The 23,436-nt window shown below is 40.8% G+C and overlaps 1 protein-coding gene across 1 annotated transcript in view; it reads left to right on the top strand.

Moving 5' to 3' along the window:
• LOC124268083 (kinesin-like protein KIF13B) overlaps positions 1-23,436 on the top strand; it is a 256,588-nt gene that overhangs the window by 61,385 nt on the left and 171,767 nt on the right. The window contains 1 exon segment of the mRNA XM_046703101.1: positions 21,787-21,817. Within this exon segment, the coding sequence (XP_046559057.1) occupies positions 21,787-21,817 (31 nt within the window).

A 23,436-nucleotide genomic window follows, 5' to 3' on the forward strand; every position in this document is an offset into this window, starting at 1 on the left:
ATTCAACAAGGAAAACAGACAACTCTATAGCCTTGTATATTTCCCTCAGTGTAAGCAGTCTACAAGCAGACAGCTGTATGGACTTGTATAGTTGCCACAATGTATGTACAACAATGTAAGCAGACGGCTGTATGGACTTGTATAGTTGCCACAATGTATGTACAACAATGTAAGCAGACGGCTGTATGGACTTGTATAGTTGCCACAATGTATGTACAACAATGTAAGCAGACGGCTGTATGGACTTGTATAGTTGCCACAATGTATGTACAACAAAAACGTAAACAGAGTCTGTATGGACTTGTATAGTTGCCACAATGTATGTACAACAATGTAAGCAGACGGCTGTATGGACTTGTATAGTTGCCACAATGTATGTACAACAATGTAAGCAGACGGCTGTATGGACTTGTATAGTTGCCACAATGTATGTAATAACAATGTAAGCAGACGGGCTGTATGGACTTGTATAGTTGCCACAATGTATGTACAACAATGTAAGCAGACGGCTGTATGGACTTGTATAGTTGCCACAATGTATGTACAACAATGTAAGCAGACAGCTGTATGGACTTGTATAGTTGCCACAATGTATGTACAACAATGTAAGCAGACGGCTGTATGGACTTGTATAGTTGCCACAATGTATGTACAACAATGTAAGCAGACGGCTGTATGGACTTGTATAGTTGCCACAATGTATGTACAACAATGTAAGCAGACGGCTGTATGGACTTGTATAGTTGCCACAATGTATGTACAACAATGTAAGCAGACGGCTGTATGGACTTGTATAGTTGCCACAATGTATGTACAACAATGTAAGCAGAGCTGGCTGTATGGACTTGTATAGTTGCCACAATGTATGTACAACAATGTAAGCAGACAGCTGTATGGACTTGTATAGTTGCCACAATGTATGTACAACAATGTAAACAGAGTCTGTATGGACTTGTATAGTTGCCACAATGTATGTACAACAATGTAAGCAGACAGCTGTATGGACTTGTATAGTTGCCACAATGTATGTACAACAACAACGTAAAACAGAGTCTGTATGGACTTGTATAGTTGCCACAATGTATGTTGAACAATGTAAGCAGGCGGCTGTATGGACTTGTATAGTTGCCACAATGTATGTACAACAATGTAAAGCAGACGGGCTGTATGGACTTGTATAGTTGCCACAATGTATGTACAACAATGTAAGCAGACAGCTGTATGGACTTGTATAGTTGCCACAATGTATGTACAACAATGTAAGCAGATCGGCTGTATGGACTTGTATAGTTGCCACAATGTATGTACAACAATGTAAGCAGACGGCTGTATGGACTTGTATAGTTGCCACAATGTTGCCAATGTAATGTATGTACAACAATGTAAGCAGAAGCGGCTGTATGGACTTGTATAGTTGCCACAATGTATGTACAACAATGTAAGCAGGCGGCTGTATGGACTTGTATAGTTGCCACAATGTATGTACAACAACTTGTATAGCGTAAACAGAGTCTGTATGGACTTGTATAGTTGCCACAATGTATGTACAACAATGTAAGCAGACGGCTGTATGGACTTGTATAGTTGCCACAATGTATGTACAACAATGTAAGCAGACGGCTGTATGGACTTGTATAGTTGCCACAATGTATGTACAACAATGTAAGCAGACGGCTGTATGGACTTGTATAGTTGCCACAATGTATGTACAACAATGTAAGCAGACGGCTGTATGGACTTGTATAGTTGCCACAATGTATGTACAACAATGTAAGCAGACAGCTGTATGGACTTGTATAGTTGCCACAATGTATGTACAACAATGTAAGCAGACGGCTGTATGGACTTGTATAGTTGCCACAATGTATGTACAACAATGTAAAGCAGACGGCTGTATGGACTTGTATAGTTGCCACAATGTATGTACAACAATGTAAGCAGAGCGGCTGTATGGACTTGTATAGTTGCCACAATGTATGTACAACAATGTAAAAGCAGACGGCTGTATGGACTTGTATAGTTGCCACAATGTATGTACAACAATGTAAGCAGACAGCTGTATGGACTTGTATAGTTGCCACAATGTATGTACAACAACAATGTAAGCAGACAGCTGTATGGACTTGTATAGTTGCCACAATGTATGTACAACAATGTAAGCAGATGTACAACAATGTAAGCTGTATGGACTTGTATAGTTGCCACAATGTATGTTGAACAAAGTAAAATGTAAAGCAGAGTCTGTATGGACTTGTATAGTTGCCACAATGTATGTACAACAATGTAAGCAGGCGGCTGTATGGACTTGTATAGTTGCCACAATGTATGTACAACAATATGTAAGCAGACAGCTGTATGGACTTGTATAGTTGCCACAATGTATGTACAACAATGTAAGCAGGCGGGCTGTATGGACTTGTATAGTTGCCACAATGTATACAACAATGTAAGCAGGCGGCTGTACAACAATGTAAGCAGGCGGCTGTATGGACTTGTATAGTTGCCACAATGTATGTACAACAATGTAAGCAGGCTGACTGGCTGTATGGACTTGTATAGTTGCCACAATGTATGTACAACAATGTAAAGCAGACAGCTGTATGGACTTGTATAGTTGCCACAATGTATGTACAACAATGTAAGCAGGCGGCTGTATGGACTTGTATAGTTGCCACAATGTATGTTGAACAATGTAAGCAGGCGGCTGTATGGACTTGTATAGTTGCCACAATGTATGTACAACAAGCGTAAACAGAGTCTGTATGGACTTGTATAGTTTCCAAAATGTATGTACAACAATGTAAGCAGACGGCTGTATGGACTTGTATAGTTGCCACAATGTATGTACAACAATGTAAAGCAGGCGGCTGTATGGACTTGTATAGTTGCTACAATGTATGTTGAACAATGTAAGCAGACAGCTGTATGGACTTGTATAGTTGCCACAATGTATGTACAACAATGTAAGCAGACGGCTGTATGGACTTGTATAGTTGCCACAATGTATGTACAACAATGTAAGCAGACAGCTGTATGGACTTGTATAGTTGCCACAATGTATGTACAACAATGTAAGCAGACGGCTGTATGGACTTGTATAGTTGCCACAATGTATGTACAACAATGTAAGCAGACGGCTGTATGGACTTGTATAGTTGCCACAATGTATGTACAACAATGTAAACAGGCGGCTGTATGGACTTGTATAGTTGCCACAATGTATGTACAACAATGTAAGCAGAGCGGCTGTATGGACTTGTATAGTTGCCACAATGTATGTACAACAATGTAAGCAGGCGGCTGTATGGACTTGTATAGTTGCCACAATGTATGTACAACAATGTAAAGCAGGCGGCTGTATGGACTTGTATAGTTGCCACAATGTATGTACAACAATGTAAACAGAGTCTGTATGGACTTGTATAGTTGCCACAATGTATGTTGAACAATGTAAAGCAGGCGGCTGTATGGACTTGTATAGTTGCCACAATGTATGTACAACAATGTAAGCAGGCAGCTGTATGGACTGTATGGACAATGTTGTATAGTAAGCAGACAGCTGTATGGACTTGTATAGTTGCCACAATGTATGTACAACAATAATGTAAGCACAACAATGTAAACAATGTAAGCAGGCGGCTGTATGGACTTGTATAGTTGCCACAATGTATGTACAACAATGTAAGCAGAGCGGCTGTATGGACTTGTATAGTTGCCACAATGTATGTACAACAATGTAAGCAGGCAGCTGTATGGACTTGTATAGTTGCCACAATGTATGTACAACAATGTAAGCAGGCGGCTGTATGGACTTGTATAGTTGCCACAATGTATGTACAACAAATGTAAGCAGAGCGGCTGTATGGACTTGTATAGTTGCCACAATGTATGTACAACAATGTAAGCAGACGGCTGTATGGACTTGTATAGTTGCCACAATGTATGTACAACAATGTAAGCAGACGGCTGTATGGACTTGTATAGTTGCCACAATGTATGTACAACAATGTAAGCAGACGGCTGTATGGACTTGTATAGTTGCCACAATGTATGTACAACAATGTAAGCAGACGGCTGTATGGACTTGTATAGTTGCCACAATGTATGTTGAACAATGTAAGCAGACGACTTGTTGCCAGGGGCATCTACTTGTGGCACAAAGAATTGTACAGAACATAACTGGATGATTCAGAGGTACTGGGGTAATTGGGGTTAAGCCAGTGTCTGTGGAAATTGACTTTCCATATATTATGACTGTCTCAGAGCTTGATCATCTGTAATCAATTCTATATGTAGGTAATAAAGCCATTGATAATGGTTTGGCTTCTTATGAAATTCTTCTCAGGCCAGGCCTGCATTATTCAATATTCTGCCGAGTTGGCAGAAATAGTTACACTTTTCATGATCCGTTGAGTGATGTTTTGTCCAGATTTATCTCCTAGTCACTAATCATTAACCAAAGTAATGTTCTCAAGCTGACTGACACTGCCAGCAAAAATGTTCCTTTGACTTGCATTCCAGCCTGAATGTATCAAATGTATTTCTGGAATGTTTTCCAGTGTTCCAGTCTGTAGTATCAAGAATGTAGTCATGTGGCTATGGAAACCATTTGGAAAATATCACAATACCGCTGGTGTGGAAAGTGCTATGAAATTTGAAGAATATGCTGATAGGCACAAGTGGGGACTAATTTATCCTCGATCTGTAGTCAATCGATCTTTGCCTCTTGGGCACTGCTATATTGAACTCATTAGGATGCGGGATATATCCATCATATTTGCCTTGACAACGTGTAAAAAATTCCCCAATGGTCGGCCGTGATTTCTTGATTCACTTGTAATACGAAAGAAGCCTCTCAAGCCCAGGCCAGCACTGTGTTATAATCAGATTCATCAGTTTTGTAAAAACGCAGGGCGTCAGTTATGGTAAATGAGATCTAGGTTGTCGCATGGGAGATGTCAACATGGAGGCCATGGTGCAGACAGTTCATACCTGCTCTGCCTGTCTGAGCAGATTGATTCACAAAGATTTAGACAGAAATGATGTCAATTTGGGTTTTGCTGAAAGAGTTGGTGTGAGATGCAATTCCTTACATGTTCATGTTAAAGCCTACAGGACCACTCAGTTCTGTGGAAGCTGATAATGTTCACATATGTTCATGTACATACCACAACTGAGGAATCTATTGTCCTGCTTTGTATCTCAATATTCGGGAATAGCTATGGAAATTTAAGATTTATGACCTTTTGATATCAACATGGTATTAATAGATCTACTATAATAACGTATATATCACAACTGAGGAATCTGTTTTATCCTGCTCTGAAAACATATAATTTTGATAGAAACAGTTAATTCCATGAATATTGAAAAGTAGCCCTGCCGAAATGGAAATCTAGACTCCCTTCATGTAGAGCTTTCACATTGCAGAAAGGGTGGGACGGAAGGGAAATTAATGTGTTTCAGGGACTGTGAGAAAAATAGTGACAGTGTGTGTGGGTAGTGGTGTTCCGATGATTGAAAATAATCGAAAATCAATTGAAAGAAGGATTAAAAATAATTATTGATTGTAAAAAACATTTTCGATTAAATCGGAATTTTGTTGTTCTAGTATAACACACTTGAATGAAGTAAACTAACCATACATTTTGACAAATATTCATGAACAAACATGCGCTCAACAGCATAAAGCTATGCGCATTGTACAATTTTTTAAGCACTTTTATTGTTTAATTACAATTCCAGTGTCTTTCTTGCATGTGTGCATTTCATTGCATGACAGTATAAGTTATAAAAAAACATTAATTAGAAAAAAACGTAAAATTGTTGATTACATTAAATATGTATATATTTCGATTATTATCGATAATCATTCACCACAAGTCCTCCAATAATCAATAGTGGATTTGGTTTCCGATTCCCAACTCTTTGTGTAGGTGGGAATGGTGGTGGGGGAGTTATAAGTGTCCGAGATGTGGTCGCATGGAATGGGATGACAGGGAAGAAGCTTACCGCCAGGACAACCATTACACAGAAACATCCTTAGTAATGGTAGTACATCTGCCAAAGGCCTGTCTCAGGTATCAGGATCAGAAGCTCTAATTATCTAAACCACCCACACACAGTCATGTGGATATGTTAAATATACAGCTGCAAGCCTATCGCAGTTCATCAGGAGGGCACTGGTCAGATTAAATCAATTTCCTGAAAATTTAAACATCTATTTGTGTTCTACTTTGTAATGAATAAATTAATGGAGATATATTAACCACATCATGAGATGATGTTCAATTTTGTTGCCAGTAATGCTCTAGCCCAGCCCAACCTTCCATGCCTTGTCACCTATTTGCATGTTTCCCAAAGGTGCATATGTCTGTTTTCCACTCTCTTCGTGGGATGCTGGATTAGAATAGGTCTACAGCTACCTCACATTGCTTCATGTAAGAGACAACTAAACAGTTAAGGTTATCAGGATAGGTGATTGCATGTCAACCAAGACAATATCAGTCCTGGTTCATCTGGTAAAGGCTTGATTAATAACATCCAAGTGGAATGGTCAAAATCATTTCCTTTAACCTTTGGCAGAGTTGATTCTAAAAGTGCATGCAGAATAAACCAGGAAAGTTATGTGCCATATAGCTGTATTATTGATAAGTGCTGAGGTAAACAAACTTACATACATGTTCCTGATGTTTTCAATAAACATCAACAATGTACATATTCTCTTTTGGCATTCTTCCCACATTAAGCTAACACGACATGATGTAACTGGAATACTGTTAAAAGCAGTGTTAAACCAAACTCACTCACTCACCCTGAAATCCCTGGGCCCTGTTTCTCAAAGGTGTCGTAGCACTACGACTATCGTAAATCAATGTTACGGTATAGGAGGTACGAATGCTATGAGAAAAGTGACGAGATCGTAGGCTTACGAGAGCTTTGTGAAATGGGGCCCAGGTTGGCAAATGTGCATCTTTATCATCTGGTAACACTGAAGATCATTTCATTATTATATGTATATATTTTTTTATATATGTAATACACCTTTTTCATATATTTATTTCATATATCAATAGTAGATCAAAGTATTTTCTTGTGTTCTGGAAAAACAACAACCTTGGTACCAGATGTTTTTTGTACATCAGGCTGCTTTCAATTCAATTCATTACAGTAATCAATATGAGAACCATACAACCATTGGCTAATTCACCAGCAATAGCCAATCCGATTGCTTATTTTTTTAGCCTGTTGCTAAAACACTATTATGGCAGTAAACACATGAAGGCTAGCGGATAAAAAAATGGAAGTGCTTTTTGTACCTTTTGAATTTCTTGTATAGGTTTCTTCTTGCATTAAATTTCTTTATAGTTACAATTGTGAACAGTCCTTCAACCTTGTCAGGGTGAATGATTGCTGGGAGTGATGTTAGTTTGTTCTAACAAAACTAGCACCAACATATGTTTGGAAAGAGACAGTTTGTGCGTCTGATGAAAAACCCAAACTCATCTTCATGTTTGTATCTTTTGAATTCTAGATTATATTTCTTGAACATTTAAACAAATGCCATTATTTTTCGCTTCCTGCATCAAGACATATAAAATAATACTTCCCATGAAACAAGTAATTAATTTGGTCAAGCCTAATGACTTATGACTGCACAGAAAATAATGGCCAGTTTTAATATTTGTTTTATCTTGAAAGATGACAGAGTGGGACCAAAATAGCTGCATCCTCTTTCTTCATGCAAATACCATTAATCATATCACGGTTCTGATGCTCGGACTTGAAAAATATATCGATGTCATAAAGTGTGTTTCTCTTCATCCATTAGCTTGCGGCTATTATGCAGTCTTTTACATTTTGTCTTTTCTTTATATGTTTATTGATAGTTCATTTACGTAAGAAATTTGTTCTCTTGCTCAATGAAACATATGGTCAGAAAAACTTAAGTCACTTATTTGAATAAAGGACACAAAGAAACGAGTCAAACAGTTGACAGGCGTTGTGCCAATCAAACCTTAGACCTGGATAATTCACTTAGCCCCAACCATCAGAAGCTAGTCAGTCTTGCGTAAGTGCAATGCCATCTTTGCGCGATAATTCTTTTATCAGCACAGTGGTTTATGGGATTATCCAATGCTTGTGAACGATGGTATAAGAGATGGTACAATCACTCTGCTGGACCAAGCACCTCAGTGCTAAATATCACATGACCTTAAATGACTTGTATCGATTGGTTGATCTCAAGGCGGGAATTTGTATTGATCACGGAAATAAAACTCTCCTGGTATTGGTAGCTGGAGGGTAGTACGACCCCAGAGGTTGGAGGTCGTGGTGGCACTACATGATATAAATGAAGGCATTCATCACGTTTTCCAGCTGAACTGGTCGAAGTCATTTCCCTTCCCATATGGCAGAGTTGCTACCCAGAGTGCAACAGAGTACTCAGGGAATGATGTCTGCAGAGTAACCAGGACCTGTAGACCTTATCTATGACATGCTTCGTTACACAAACAATTGGCAAGCTAGTAGCTTTTGGATAAGCCTGACCTTCTGTGACTGTACTCAGTCATGTTTATAACCCAAGTAACTTTTATCGAGACATTTCATGAAGGTGTTGAAGAAGCCCCTGCTTTAAACCTACTGACCTGTGTATGGGTATTTCCATACTAATGGATGTTCAGTGTTATAGTTGGGTTTCCAATCTGACATATTCAGCTCAAAAGAAGTTAAGGACCACCTGATTCTTTCATATTATTGTGGTTATCTGTCATGACAAAGTAACTTAGATACTGTTACGTCGACCTAGCCCCTCACAGTATACTGGTGTACTGCTGACATAGTTCCCGTACCATAACATAAAAATAGCAGACAGAAACGTAGCTTTAGGCAAACCAAACTTCCACACTAGTGTCCAAAATGACGTTTTCACAAACTAATATCCATTGTACTAGGAGTCAAATATGAACAAACACAGGTTGGGTGAGAATGACAATATATTGTTATCTTCAATCATAGCAAGTACAAGGCGCCAATGGTCACTGCCATACAATTACACAATAGTGGGCAGGGTGGATCAAACACAAAAATATATGATGGACTAGGGAAGCACGGACTGGGGATAAGTCAAGGAACTAGATATACTTCTACATAAGGCTTAAAAGAAGGAATAGGCGTAGACCTACTCTTTGGAAGTCTAGCTAATATAAATCCTGACAGTTGGCTTATTCAAAGCAACCCCATAGAGCACATGAAGGAGGTGTACCATAGTTACCCAGGTCCGGCTTCCCGAGGTCCTCCCCAACGTTCCTTAGAGCAGTGGCGATGTTAGAGCACTGATGGGCTTGACCATGGTCTAGATAAGGGAATGGGCGGGGCGGGAGGAAGCAATTAGCAGGACACCCTCTCAGACCCGCCAGTCCCAAAGGAATTGTGCTTTGCAATTTAAGTAAACATACTACATTACTTACTAAAGTAATGGTAAAGTTATAAATCCATACATGGATGGAAAGCTGAGAAACTTCCCTATCAGACTGCCTGGGTATTAGAATCATATCTGAACTTAGTATGAGATATAGGGATTTAACTGATGAAATTGAGCTACAGGGAGTAACGTTGGTATACTTTGTAGTGAAGGTATGTTTTCAAGATTATATATACAACAAAACAGATTACTCACTAAGAAAGGTGAGAACATGATCTTTCAGATGATACCTAATGTTAAGGATAAAGCGTTTTGCAGACATGAACAATTAAGTAAAAAGGCGTACATAAAAACACATAACACTCGTTACTCTCACTGGAGTCCATATTCCCGCTTAGAATGGCATGTTACCGTTACCACCCCACCAAAAACAAAGAAATTTGCAATACAATGCATTGAAAATTTTTGAGACACTCACAAGTTTTTAACAAAATTACTGCAACAAGGCATTGTATCACGGTTTCCGAATGTCCTTTTATACAGGTGCACGTGACAAAGCGTCCATAATAACATTTTCACTTCGGGGAATGTGTTGGATGGATAGGCTGAAGTCCTGCAGGAGGAGACTCCAACGGAGGATCTTCTGGTTGGAGGCTTTCATTCGGTGGATGAAGGTCAGCGGATTGTGGTCTGTAAACACTACCACTGGGTCTGTATGGGACTTGAGGTAGACCTCGTAGTGTTTCAGAGCTGAAATGAGCCCCAAGGCCTCCTTCTCCACCGTTGAATAGTTCACCTCGTGTCGGTTGAATTTTTTTGAGTAGAAACTCACGGGGTGATCTACTCCATGGGTATCCTCCTGATCCAACACGATGTAGACGTGGCAGGAGCCAAACCGATCAAGCAGCACCCGTACCGGATGAGCCTAACCAAGAGAACTGTCCTCGACGGCGAGATCCAGTACCTACTCGACAATGACATCATTGAACCGTCTAACAGCGAGTGGGCGTCTCCATGTGTCCTAGTGCCAAAAGATGGGGGTACCAGCTATCGTCTATGTGCAGACCTGAGACAGGTGAACAAGTTGGTGGTAGATGACGCCTTTCCCATGCCACGCATCGACGATTGCATTGACAGGATTGGAGCAGCCCAGTTCTTGACCAAGATGTCGACCTCTTGAAGGGATACTACGGCATTCCCTGACCGGCGAGCAAGGAAAATTCTAGCATTCTGTACTCCGACAGGTCTCTACCAATACAAGCGACTACCCGCCGACCTGAAAACAGCCCCAGCGGCTTTCAACCTAATGAACTCGTCTTAGGAGATATGGAGGACCTGCATGTTTTCCTCGATGATGGAGTACTGGGCAGCATGGCGTGGGAGGAACATCTAGACCTCTTACGGGCTGTGTTTGAACGGCTGAAGGCGTCGAACCTGACAGTCAACCTCTCAAAGTGCGAGTTCGGGAAAGCCCAAGTTCAGTTCCTGGGACATATGGTCGGACTCGGCAGTGTCGCTCCAGTGGAAGCCAAGACCACAGGGATCCACCACTTTCCCACCCCGACCTGCAAGAAGGAAGTCCGACGATTCCTGGGAATGGCCGGTTACTACCGCCGGTTCTGCCCGAACTTCGCCGCCGTGGCCTCACCACTCACCAATCTGTTGAAGAAAGTCACCGTTTATGTTACGGCGACCTAGCCCCTCACAGTATACTGGTGTACTGCTGACATAGTTCCCGTACCATAACATAAAAATAGCAGACAGAAACGTAGCTTTAGGCAAACCAAACTTCCACACTAGTGTCCAAAATGACGTTTTCACAAACTAATATCCATTGTACTAGGAGTCAAATATGAACAAACACAGGTTGGGTGAGAATGACAATATATTGTTATCTTCAATCATAACAAGTACAAGGCGCAATGGTCACTGCCATACAATTACACAATAGTGGAACGGGGTGGATCAAACACAAAAAAATATATGATGGATCAGGGAAGTGACGCTGGGACTATCTGGGAAGATACAGGTGTACTCTAGGATCAGGTTCTTGAGTTGCTGACTCTGTAGAGGCTCCAGATGACTTAGCTTGGTGTCAAGATTGGCCAACACCTCAGAGTTGTTTAGCTTCGCAGAAACAACTTCTTCGTGGACTGGAACATCGTCTTTAGTCACACAGCCAACAGGTACAGATGTCGGACGCTCATGGTAGGCCTTCAAAAGATTAACATGGCAATACCTGCTCTTCCTCACGCCTGTCTGGGGTAGCAATGACATAATAGCGTCCCTAACCTTCCTAATTACTTCATATCGGCCAAAATATCTGGCTTCCAAAGCAGATTTCTCAATGGGAAGATAGAGTAACACTTTATCCCCTGGTTTGAATTGCCTGTTCTTGGCCTTAGCATCATGATACAATCTGGATTTTCCTTGCGCTTTTTCAAATGTTTCCTAGCTAGCTCTGTGGCTTGAAATAATCTATCCTTAACCTTAGAGACATGGCCTGGCATGCTGTTTTGGTTGTGCTCTTCAATCCAATTGGCCTTAACTAGTTGTAAGGGTCCCTGGGCTTATGGCCATACAACAGTTCAAGCGGTGAGAAACCTAATGATTCCTGCTTTGCATCCCTAACAGCAAAAAGCACAAAAAGGCAATCCTGTGTCCCAACTCCTTTCATTTCGAACACATAACATCTCAACAAGTTTTTCAAAGTTTGGTGGCAACTCAATAGCACCTTGACTTTGAGGATGGTAGCGGAGACAAAACATGCTTAATGCCTAGCAAATCAGCTGACTTGGGAGAACAATTTGGAAGTGAAGTTTGTACCCCTGTCTGACTGAATTTCCCTAGGTAGTCCAGTCATTGTAAAATATTTGACTAAGGCCTTTGCAACTACAGCTGCAGTTACTTTCCGAAGGGAATGGCTTCTGGGAATCGTGTAGTCAAACACATCACAGTAAGGATGTATTGATTTCCTCCTGAGGTCCTTGGCAAAGGCCCGACTACATCAATTGTACTCTAGAAAATACCTCCTGTACAGGAATACTTTGAATTTTGCTAGGTGGAATAGTTTGGTTTGGTTTGCCTACTACTTGACAAGTATGACCGTCTTGCAATACTGCTCAGTGTCGGCATAAATGCCCTGCCAGTAAAAATCCCTCTCTATCCTATCATAGGTCTTAGTTAAGCCCTAAAGTGCCCAGCAAATAAGCCACCATCGCTAATCCCAGTAACTCCTCACGGGAAAGCTTGTGGTACAACAATTTGGACCCGTTCCTCAGTGAAATCATCACCATGCTGAAGGTGATGCTTCCTAACTAGCAGGTCATTTTCATAGGCAAAAGCGACCCCCATCTCCTTCCCCACTGTTAGCTAAGTCCTTAGCTCTATCTCTACACTCCTGAAGTGTAGTGTCGTGTAGTTGTTGCCTTATCAACTCTGCCCGATTCAATCTATGCTGAGGTCCTTACCAAGAAGATCCCTCTCAACTGGGTTTTCATTCACTTTGTCCTTATCCCTCTCCTTCTCTCTGTCATTTTCAGTTACGATTTCACTTGGCAGCCCTGCTCACTCTCTCACTCTCATCAAACAATCTGTCTAGCCCACTATCATCGGAGTCTAGAACAGTCTCACTAGGTTGCTTCTGCCTAAACATAGACCTAGTTACTGCGCCAAGCTGGATAGACCTCCTCATCCTGAATCTCCTCTGACTCAATGGCAGCTCAGATACAGTTAGACACTTGCTAGCACAACATTTGTCTGTCAAGTCCGAACCTAACAGAACATCTACCCGGGAATGGGTAAGTCGTCGATCACCCGACCAGAACCTCCCCGGTGACATAATCTGAGTCTAGATACAACTTGTGTAGAGCACGCTTGTAGGCACCCAGCGATAGATTGTATGATAGCTGAAGCGACCCCACAGCCGTTCCTTTCCACCCCTGAACTACCTCTCGCCTGACCAGCGAACAAAACGCCCCGTGTCTCTAAATATAGTCACCTCACTCTTACTGCCTGAGCGGTTTGGGACCTATCCTCGCCTCCGATCGTGCCGAGACTGACTAATGGTTTCCAAACCGGTTTCTGTCCTAACAAAAGCCACTGCCTTTTCCTGATCCTTTTTCTCAAATAGCAGGTTACGCCAAGTGACCTGGTTTCTGACAATAGTTACACCTGGGTGCAAAGCTACGTGCATCAGCGTTCAAACCTGACTTCTTAGATTCAGTCTTACTCTGCCCTTCACTAGTTTTAGAACTATCACCCTTTTACGATGTCCTAGGATTTTGCCCCCTTTGTGAACTGAACTTCTTGTTCCGAAGAAATCGCTATAGGTACCCTCGGCTGTCTGGTCTTTATGAATGAGAGCATACTTGTCGGCCAAAACCGCTTCCCTGACTTCCTTGACATTCTTATCTTCCAAATGTATCCGGATATTGTTAGGTAACTTGTTCTTGAAGTTTTCCAAGATTACTAATTCCTTCAACTTATCATAGCTTCCATCTACTTCTTCTGCTTTTTTAACCAAAAGCCAAATACTTTACTGGACCTCGCAGCAAAATCACAATAAGTTTCTTGAGAAAGTTTCTTGACATCCCTAAACTTCTGCCTGTATGCCTCAGGTGTCAAACAATAAGTAAGAAAAATACACTCCTTAACCTTTTCAAATCAGCCCTATCAGGAATGCTAAGTCCGTTAAAGCTGTGCTGGCCCTGCCTTTAAGTTTGCTCTGAAGAATCAAACCCCATTGTTCTTTGGGCCCACTTGAAGCGACTCTGCTACATACTCAAATTGAGCAAAGAACTGATCCAAATCGTCTTCGTCAAAGTTAGGCACTGACCGATAGCACTCACTAAGGTTGACCCTACTATTTTTAGGTTGTAGCCGGTCCAACTTTTCCCGCTCTAAGTCTAACTTCTTAGCCTCCAGTTCTAATTTCTTGGCTTCTAATTCCTGCCCTTTCTCAAACTTCCTAGCCTCTAGTTCTAATTTCTTTAGCTCTAGCTGCTGTTCAAAGGTCAAGCCTTGGTGGTCCGATTCTATGTCATTTGGGGTATCGTCCCCACCAGCTGACTGATCATGAGATAATTCATTAATCAGTAACTTCCTAACTTTCTGAGCATTCTCTTATGGTTTCAGGAATTTCAATTCCATGCTCTTCAGCCAAACTCAACAACTTCGGGTAATTTTAGCCCGTTTAAACTGAACAAGAGTATGCAAAGACATTTTGTTTCACCCCTCAATTAACTACAGATTGTGATCTAACTGACACAATTACCATCTGCTAAAATACACAAACCCGGCTCCCTTGTCTCTCGCCGCTGCTCACATAACCCAACAGTCAAACCTGACCCCTTGTGACCTTGTGTGGTCATAAAACAAGAAGCCTAATGACAGGTTAATGAAATAGGATCCCGGACGAGCCCCAATTTATGTTACGCTGACCTAGCCCCTCACAGTATACTGGTGTACTGCTGACATAGTTCCCGTACCATAACATAAAAATAGCAGACAGAAGCGTAGCTTTAGGCAAACCAAACTTCCACACTAGTGTCCAAAATGACGTTTTCACAAACTAATATCCATTGTACTAGGAGTCAAATATGAACAAACACAGGTTGGGTGAGAATGACAATATATTGTTATCTTCAATCATAGCAAGTACAAGGCAATGGTCACTGCCATACAATTACACAATAGTGGAGCGGGGGTGGATCAAACACAAAAAATATATGATGGACTAGGGAAGCACGGACTGGGGATAAGTCAAGGAACTAGATATACTTCTACATAAGGCTTAAAAGAAGGAATAGGCGTAGACCTACTCTTTGGAAGTCTAGCTAATATAAATCCTGACAGTTGGCTTATTCAAAGCAACCCCATAGAGCACATGAAGGAGGTGTACCATAGTTACCCAGGTCCGGCTTCCTTGAGGTCCTCCCCGTTCCTTAGAGCAGTGGCGATGTTGACACTGCACTGGGCTTGACCATGGTCTAGATAAGGGGAATGGGCGGACGTCGGAGGAAGCAATTAGCAGGACACCCTCTCAGACCCGCCAGTCCCAAGGAATTGTGCTTTTGCAATTTCAGAACATACTACATTACTTACTAAAGTAATGGTAAAGTTATAAATCCATACATGGATGGAAAGCTGAGAAACTTCCCTATCAGACTGCCTGGGTATTAGAATCATAATACTGAACTTAGTATGAGATATAGGGATTTAACTGATGAAATTGAGCTACAGGAGTGCGTTGGTATACTTTGTAGTGAAGGTATGTTTTCAAGATTATATATACAACAAAACAGATTACTCACTAAGAAAGGTGAGAACATGATCTTTCAGATGATACCTAATGTTAAGGATAAACGTTTTGCAGACATGAACAATTAAGTAAAAAGGGCGCGTACATAAAAACACATAACACTCGTTACTCTCACTGGAGTCCATATTCCCGCAGGAATGGCATGTTACCGTTACAGATACAAAGAAATAACACAATGTATATGTCATTAGGAGATTGTGTGGAGTATGGACACTGGGACCTTTGCTTAGTTTCAGTCTTAGTGTTTAGTATAAGTAGAATTGTCCTTGGGTCCTTGAGGCTTGGCAGCACCAAGCCCATGCTTATTGTCAGAAACAAAGTGGTGAAGGTCGACAACGTTTTGTTTTTTCTGCTGTCTGCAGTGATTTTACAGATATACTGTTGAATGTGATGGATAATTTTTTGTTGAATAATTTCATCATTTTTAAAGATTGTAAGCAATATATAATCACATATATCACCACAAATGAATCTTTAAGAGATTATTCAGTCAAGTTAGTGCTGATATGGAAATTCCTCAGCAGGACCATTAACGCAAAAAGAACTAGCATGCACCAGTATGCTTGCATTCTCCCAGGTGGTTCCCTTCTTCGAGGGGATATTATTTACTGATACTTTCTTGCATCAAACCAATATGATCTGTTTGATTGGCATTTAGAAGTTGATGAGTAATAAGAATGGCTTGAATCTTAATATGCTAAACAAGTCACCATCCACAAAGTATCCTTCTTTACTAACAAACCAACAATCAACAGACAAAACAAAGTAGAACATGTTAAAAGGAATTTTTGACATTGTGACATTCAGTCTAATGTCTAAAAATGAATAGAGAAATCATCCAACATTATGTAAAAAAATGTGTTCTGAAAAAAGAAAAATACAGACAATCTGTTGTAGAGTTTTAGGATGAATGTTGATATCTCTGAATGATGGCAGCTCTGCCGGCTGACCTAATGTCACTACCGGGAATCCATAGAAATGTCAAACTGGGATGGATGTGTCAGTCTGTCAGCTGAAGCCTCACAGACATGCAGGCTTTTTATAGAATGGGGGAAAATGCTTGTTGACTGTTGAATTTAACATAGACTTGTCTTTAGTGTGATCTATGAACAAACATGTCTGGCCTGATTTTGTCAGGTTTGGAGTAAGTGTTACTTTATTCATTGTGGGTTTGACTGGGATATGAGCAGAGTAGTCTGATACCAGTGACTCACAGTTGAGGTCGTTCATGTATTTCATGCTGGCTGTCTTCCTCTCAGTTCTATTTGTGTTCAGTGAGGTATTGAGCAGTTTGGGGATTCACTGGACCTCCTGGTATGTGGGCCATTGTGAAATATTGGGGTCAGATTTTGACATCCTGACATGCACTCAGAGCTCTAATTGAGTCAGGTTTCAGTCTGTGGTTGGCCTGTTGTGCTGATATTTAAAAATTAACCTTTATTGATTGGAGAGTGACAATTGTGGTGAAAGGTGGGCTCTGATTGGTTGAGACATACAGCGCGATGTGATTCAGTTGCGGTGGTACGATACAGCATACCTGGTAACATGCATTAATCAATGAGTTGTCTTACCTGCTCGTTCATCAAGGTGTGTCGTACCCAGAGTGAATAATAGCTGTATGGTTCCACAGGCAGACTTGCAGCACTAACTCTATGGTTATATTCCATAATGGAATGGTTTTTGCAGTAAATATATTATCTTATCTTAATCTGCTAGACCTGACAAGGCAGAACAGGAAGTCTTTGATAGTTTATTAATGCGGGACAATCATAATATGTAGCAAATTCTTAACATTCCTAATTATGATGTGTGAAATATGTTACTGCTATTTTACATTTTTTGTGAAGAATAGATGATACATAGTATCCACATGGAGAATGGAACCCTAGGGCTGACTGGGTCTATAGATCCACAGAGAAGGACCACTGATTCAGATCTCTCAATCATGCACCTAAAGTCATTTACCATGCAGTCTTTATTTAAGGAATCAGATTTTTGGAATTTGAAACTATTGTATTCTGATACTTTCTTCATCAAACCAACATGATCTGTTTGATTGGCATTTAGAAGTTGATGAGTAAAATGAGAAGTTGAATCTTAATATGTTAAAGAAGTCACCAATCACAAAGTATCCTTCTTACTAACAAACCAACAATCAACAGACAAAACAAAGTAGAACATGTTAAGAGGAATTTTTGACATTGTGACATTCAGTCTAATGTCTAAAAATGAATAGAGAAATCATCCAACATTATGTACAAAAAAATGTGTTCTGAAAAAAGAAAAATACAGACAATCTGTTGTAGAGTTTTAGGATGAATGTTGATATCTCTGAATGATGGCAGCTCTGCCGGCTGACCTAATGTCACTACCGGGAATCCATAGAAATGTCAAACTGGGATGGATATGTCAGTCTGTCAGCTGAAGCCTCACAGACATGCAGGCTTTTTATAGAATGGGGGAAAATGCTTGTTGACTGTTGAATTTAACATAGACTTGTCTTTAGTGTGATCTATGAACAAACATGTCTGGCCTGATTTTGTCAGGTTTGGAGTAAGTGTTACTTTATTCATTGTGGGTTTGACTGGGATATGAGCAGAGTAGTCTGATACCAGTGACTCACAGTTGAGGTCGTTCATGTATTTCATGCTGGCTGTCTTCCTCTCAGTTCTATTTGTGTTCAGTGAGGTATTGAGCAGTTTGGGGATTCACTGGACCTCCTGGTATGTGGGCCATTGTGAAATATTGGGGTCAGATTTTGACATCCTGACATGCACTCAGAGCTCTAATTGAGTCAGGTTTCAGTCTGTGGTTGGCCTGTTGTGCTGATATTTAAAAATTAACCTTTATTGATTGGAGAGTGACAATTGTGGTGAAAGGTGGGCTCTGATTGGTTGAGACGTACAGCGCGATGTGATTCAGTTGCGGTGGTACGATACAGCGTACCTGGTAACATGCATTAATCAATGAGTTGTCTTACCTGCTCGTTCATCAAGGTGTGTCGTACCCAGAGTGAATAATAGCTGTATGGTTCCACAGGCAGACTTGCAGCACTAACTCTATGGTTATATTCCATAATGGAATGGTTTTTGCAGTAAATATATTATCTTATCTTAATCTGCTAGACCTGACAAGGCAGAACAGGAAGTCTTTGATAGTTTATTAATACGGGACAATCATAATATGTAGCAAATTCTTAACATTCCTAATTATGATGTGTGAAATGTTACTGCTATTTTACATTTTTGTGAAGAATAGATGATACATAGTATCCACATGGAGAATGGAACCCTAGGGCTGACTGGGTCTATAGATCCACAGAAGGGACCACTGATTCAGATCTCTCAATCATGCACCTAAAGTCATTTACCATGCAGTCTTTATTTAAGGAATCAGATTTTTAGGAATTTGAAACTATTGTATTCTCCACTCTGACATCAATGAGTTATTCAAATGAAACTCTCTTATCCATCAATATGTGTCTTCAAGAATCAAAGATTCGATTGATATGAAGATTTTCCCTGCAGAACATGGGCAATGTTGACCTACTGGCTGCTGAAAGGCTGCCGACATTTGCATCAATGATGTTCAATGTTATCTCAGTCAGTGCAGGGGAAACATGCGAACATTTTTTGAGGAAAAGCGATTTATTTGAGTTGAAACTTTTTGATGATGGTGACACAACCTATGTGAGTAGGTGTTTCAATTTGATGCATGTTGACTAATTCTTCCGATCCTGTAAGATACTAGCAAGGTCCGATAATAAAATCTTAATCTATTTACAGGATGTCTTAGGTGAACGACATTGTGTTTGCTTATGGCCTTACCCTAACTCGGCCGTAATTAGTGTTGGCCTCTTCAATACTTGCTGATTCCAAATCTATAGCTCCTGAGACTGCCCATGGAATGGTATCTTTACAAGTTGTAAGCCTACGAGGATATAATTAGAACTTAGGGAATGCTTGGATAGTTCTATGGCAACAAGTTTGTGGTTGTTTGGGAATAGGAGAAGTGGTTATTGCCTTCTTAATGATTGTGTAGTTTTCTTGGTAATTAGGGCTATGTTTGACAGTGAATACAATTGTCTGGGCTTGTCAACAGTAGGGTTGGCTGTTGGCTCGAGAAGACTGTTGTCATTCTTTTATTGTTTTTACCTGTGACTTTGTGTTCGTAAATATTCATGAACAATTGATGTTATAACTTGTGGGTGTCATGGTGGGCCTGGTTGCCTCTGTTATTGTTATGTGTAGTATCCTTTAGGCTTGATAGAAATCTGTACTAACAGCTTCGGATCCTAGATTCCCTCTGAAAGCATGGCCATATATGTCAGCACTGTAGCTGATGGATTTCACAAAATATGTCTACAATCTGTGTCACTTTGCGGCATCCGTCTACATCAAGCTCACACACTGCAAATTATCAAAACACTGTTTAAAACAGAGTGAAAGAAAGATCACTGTCAGTGTAAGGTTTTGGTTGGGGAGACAACTCTTACTTGTTTGTGAGTTTTGTTCCTCACCAAATGTTTTACCTTCAGCAGAATACATGTCACCCTAATTAACTTGTGAGTGTTGGAGTGAGATTTTCCTTTGCTTTTAGCAGTAGGTGACATATGGAGCAGACTTTAAGAATTGAAGTCATTTGGGAATTGGATCTGGCTTTAGACTTGAAGAGTAAATGCTTTTACCACAATGATATATCTCACCACAAAGGAGTTTGTCAGCTTCTTGTGAATACAGAAGCTGATGATGTTTGCTTACTTGACTTTCTGTGGAGTTGTTGCATCAACAAACACAGTGTATAGCTCACAGTGAAGTATTGATTCACAAAACTGCTCTGAGAGGCCACTTTGGCTGAATTTCCAAGCAGCTGAACATAGCTAATGAAGTAATTAGCAACAGCACAGTGTAGAGATCTCCTGCATAAGTCTACCAGAGTTTACTCCCAATACATATTGTCATGACTATATTGATGTTGAAACTTCTATAACAAGAATTATGGTATGGAGGATGTGCTTCCCAACCTTCAAGCTATTCCCAACTTTACAAAACACATACTTTAAAAAGTATGTGAACATGTGTGTAAAATCAGACCTGATGATGCTATGTTTGTGACTCTTTACCTTAATGGTTGATAATAATCCGGTATCAGATGGGATCCTGGATGTCAGTGTCCATGCATGTTTTGTGGGAGTCGCTTGCTGAGTCCATGTATAAATAAGAGGCCATGTATCAGTTTAGATCAATATACATGCAAGTTAGGAAAACAAGTTTCAGGACAAGGAATCATTGTAAAATATACAACTCCTGCATGATAAAGACTTCTTAAGCTCCGGTTAATTATAATCCACTCATGACTACCAGATGAGTTTAGCATTGCAACACATTAAAATACAATTCCTCTGGAATCATTAACTTAGAAATAAAAAAAATGAAAAAACATCATTAGTTTCCGAAAGCCCTCAAAGCTTATTACTCTTGTTCCTTTATCTAGATTTGGTGTATCTTTTGGCAGAGATCAAGGAACGTGGCTAAATGATTTTGACAAAAAAAACTCTTTTCTTGCAACTGAAACTTTGCAGAGCTTGGTTGAGAGAAAACAGATATCTGCTGTGTTCAAATATTGATTGCTTTACAAAATGGTGTAATGATTTTTTGCCCATGTTGGTTGAAATGTACTTTCACCAAGTAAAGATCAAAGTTGTATTTTTGTTACTTATTTGCAGTGTTTCAATTAGTGTCCAGCTGACAAGGAAACTTATGCAGTCATCAATCAAACAATCTCAACCAGTCACTCTGCGTTAACTGAACACATGAACAAATTAGATCTGGAACGCTAAATATGAAACATGGTTTGTGTGGTGTAATCATTCCGGTCGACCAAGAACAATTAGACTCAAGGAATTGTGAGACCTCTTTCCTTTCATAAAGACTTGAGACTGTAACATTCAGAAAAGAAATGTGTCAAAAACAAAATGTACACAATTTGGATTTCTATACCTCTAATGACCTTATTCTAAATTTGTCTTTCTGTATTTCAGACATGATGGGACTGGTCGCAAGGTGCCAAAGGTAAGAAGAACAGCAACAAGACACTGAGCTTTGTTGTAGAAAATTGTTGTCATTTCACATTCCATGTACACTTAACACAGTGTCCTGAAACAGTCAGCTGTTACAGAATACGGTACTGTACCCTACTGGTACACCACACACACTGTCCTGATACAGTCAGCTGTTACAGAATACAGTACTGTACCCTACTGGTACACCACACACCCTGTCCTGATACAGCCAGCTGTTACAGAATACGATTACTGTACCCTACTGGTACACCACACACCCTGTCCTGATACAGTCAGCTGTTACAGAATACGGTACTGTACCCTACTGGTACACCACACCCCTGTCCTGATACAGTCAGCTGTTACAGAATACGGTACTGTACCCTACTGGTACACCACCACCCTGTCCTGATACAGTCAGCTGTTACAGAATCGGTACTGTACTCCCTACTGGTACACCACACACCCTGTCCTGATACAGTCAGCTGTTACAGAATACGGTACTGTACCCTACTGGTACACCACACCCCTTGTCCTGATACAGTCAGCTGTTACAGAATACGGTACTGTACCCTACTGGTACACCACACACACCCCTGTCCAGCTGATACAGTCAGCTGTTGTTTTATACCACACCACGGTACTGTCCTGATACAGTCAGCTGTTACAGAATACGGTACTGTACCCTACTGGTACACCACACACCCTGTCCTGATACAGTCAGCTGTTACAGAATGCAATTTACTGTACTGTACCCTACTGGTACACCACACCCTTGTCCTGATACAGTCAGCTGTTACAGAATACGGTACTGTACCCTACTGATACACCACACACCCTGTCCTGATACAGTCAGCTGTTACAGAATACGGTACTGTACCCTACTGGTACACCACACACCCTGTCCTGATACAGTCAGCTGTTACAGAATACGGTACTGTACCCTACTGGTACACCACACCCCTTGTCCTGATACAGTCAGCTGTTACAGAATCACGATTGCTGTACCCTACTGGTACACCACACACCCTGTCCTGATACAGTCAGCTGTTACAGAATACCCTACTGGTACACCACACCCCTGTACTGATACAGTACCTGTTACTGAATCACGATTGCTGTACCCTACCACACCCTGTCCTGATACAGTCAGCTGTTACAGAATACACTGTACCCTACTGGTACACCACACCACACACCCTGTCCTGATACAGTCAGCTGTTACAGAATACGTACTGTACCCTACTGATACACCACACACCCTGTCCTGATACAGTCGGCTGTTACAGAATGTCACGCTACTGTAATCCTACTGGTACACTTGCACACCCCTGTCCTGATACAGTCATTGTTACAGAATACGTACTGTACACTGGTACACCACACCCCTGTCCTGATACAGTCAGCTGTTACAGAATCACGGTACTGTACCCTACTGGTACACCACACCCCTGTCCTGATACAGTCAGCTGTTACAGAATGCTGTACCCTACTGGTACTGTACCCTCCTGATACTCAGGTTACACCACACCCCCTTGTCCTGATACAGTCAGCTGTTACAGAATACGGTACTGTACCCTACTGATACACCACACACCCTGTCCTGATACGGTCAGCTGTTACAGTCAC

The sequence above is a fragment of the Haliotis rubra genome, unplaced genomic scaffold, assembly GCF_003918875.1.
Source record: "Haliotis rubra isolate DU_JTF1 unplaced genomic scaffold, ASM391887v1 Scf136, whole genome shotgun sequence".
NCBI classification, from domain to species: domain Eukaryota; kingdom Metazoa; phylum Mollusca; class Gastropoda; order Lepetellida; family Haliotidae; genus Haliotis; species Haliotis rubra.